At 65.6% G+C, this 1,285-nt stretch overlaps 1 protein-coding gene across 1 annotated transcript; it reads left to right on the plus strand.

The window, feature by feature from the left end:
• Nucleotides 1-60: 60 nt before the first annotated feature.
• Nucleotides 61-672, plus strand: EMIHUDRAFT_125126 (hypothetical protein; the record flags this gene model as incomplete). Its single annotated transcript, XM_005759100.1, has 1 exon — nt 61-672. A coding segment is annotated over one exon (612 nt), but the record flags the coding sequence as incomplete, so codon positions are not given.
• Between the last annotated feature and the right edge of the window lie 613 nt (nt 673-1,285).

Raw genomic sequence — 1,285 nt, forward strand, 5'->3', positions numbered from 1 at the left:
CCGCCGCCGCCTCTTTCGCTTCCAGCAAAGCCGCCGCCGCCGCCGCCGCCGCCACCAAAGCCGCCGCCGCCGCCGCCGCCGCCGCCAAAGCCGCCGCCGACGCCGCCGCCGCCGCCGCCGCCGCCGCCGCCGCCGCCGCCGCTCGCCCCACCCCCACCCTTCTACGCCGACTTCGTAGAGAAGCTCGACGGGACGGTGGTCCTCAAGGAGCTGGAGAAGGAGCTGGGCGCGCTGCTCCCTGAGCGGTGGGCCCAGAAGGTCGCCGAACACGGGAGCGCGGTGCGCGAGTGGAGCCTGCGCCCCCTTGGCGACTCGCTAAAGCTAAACTTGGACGACCGGAACCGGACATCCACTCCGAGTGCTCTCCCCCCCCTCCTTCGCGATCTCGCTGAAGCTAAACTTGGCCAAGCCATCTTCGCCAGTTCCCCGCTGGTGTTGGCGCTGGGAGTAGCCGGGTGGCTCTTCCTGGCGCTCTGCTTCTACCGCTGCTGCTGCCGGCGGCGCAAGCCGCCTCACAAGCGGCTCGTGGAGCCCGACGAGGAGGAGGCGCGGGGCGGCATGCCAAGTCCGTGGCCGAAGCGCCCCTCCAATGCCGAGCTGGAGGAGCAGGTGGGGGAGCTGAAGCTTAGGATGAAGGAGGTGGGGGAGCTGGTGCTGCGCTGCGCCTCGCCGGTTCCTCCGTTAGGCGCTCCCCCCGCAAGGCGCGCGATACACTAGACAAACGCGTGGGGTGAGCAAGAGGCCACAGGGCCGGAAGTAGCATCACTCGTTCAGGTGGCGCGGGCCGCGAGGTCTGAGCGGGAGAGGCTCGACGTTGGGGCACTGACTGCCTGATTAATGAGTTGGGGCACTGACTGCCTGATTAATGAGGTGGTGCGGCGTCTGCGAATGCTCTGGAGCAGAGAATGCCAGCTGCAACCCGCGCGACTCTGGCCTTTGTTTGCGCGTGGGGAAACACGGCGCGATGCTAACGCTACAGTAGCGCACCACACCCCTCTCCTTAAAATCCCTGTGTGGTGGCGGCGTGCCGTCCTCCCATCCCTCCCTTGGGTTGTCCGTTTTCTTTCTTTCTTTCTTTATCGGCTGGAGGACGTTGGGCGTCGTGAGAACTGGAAGGGGGGCGGGGGGTCTGTCGTGGATGAGGAGTTCACTTTTGTATTACTTGGTTGCTAGTTCCATTTCACTGTGTCACAGCTCGCGACTCGCGTTACAAAACCTTGATTTGACCATTTGCGCACTATTGTACCTCTCGGTGCCTTCCAGAGGCAGCTGCGACCCCGCCGAG

The sequence above is a fragment of the Emiliania huxleyi genome, assembly GCF_000372725.1.
Source record: "Emiliania huxleyi CCMP1516 unplaced genomic scaffold EMIHUscaffold_8106, whole genome shotgun sequence".
In the NCBI taxonomy this organism is placed as follows: domain Eukaryota; phylum Haptophyta; order Isochrysidales; family Noelaerhabdaceae; genus Emiliania; species Emiliania huxleyi.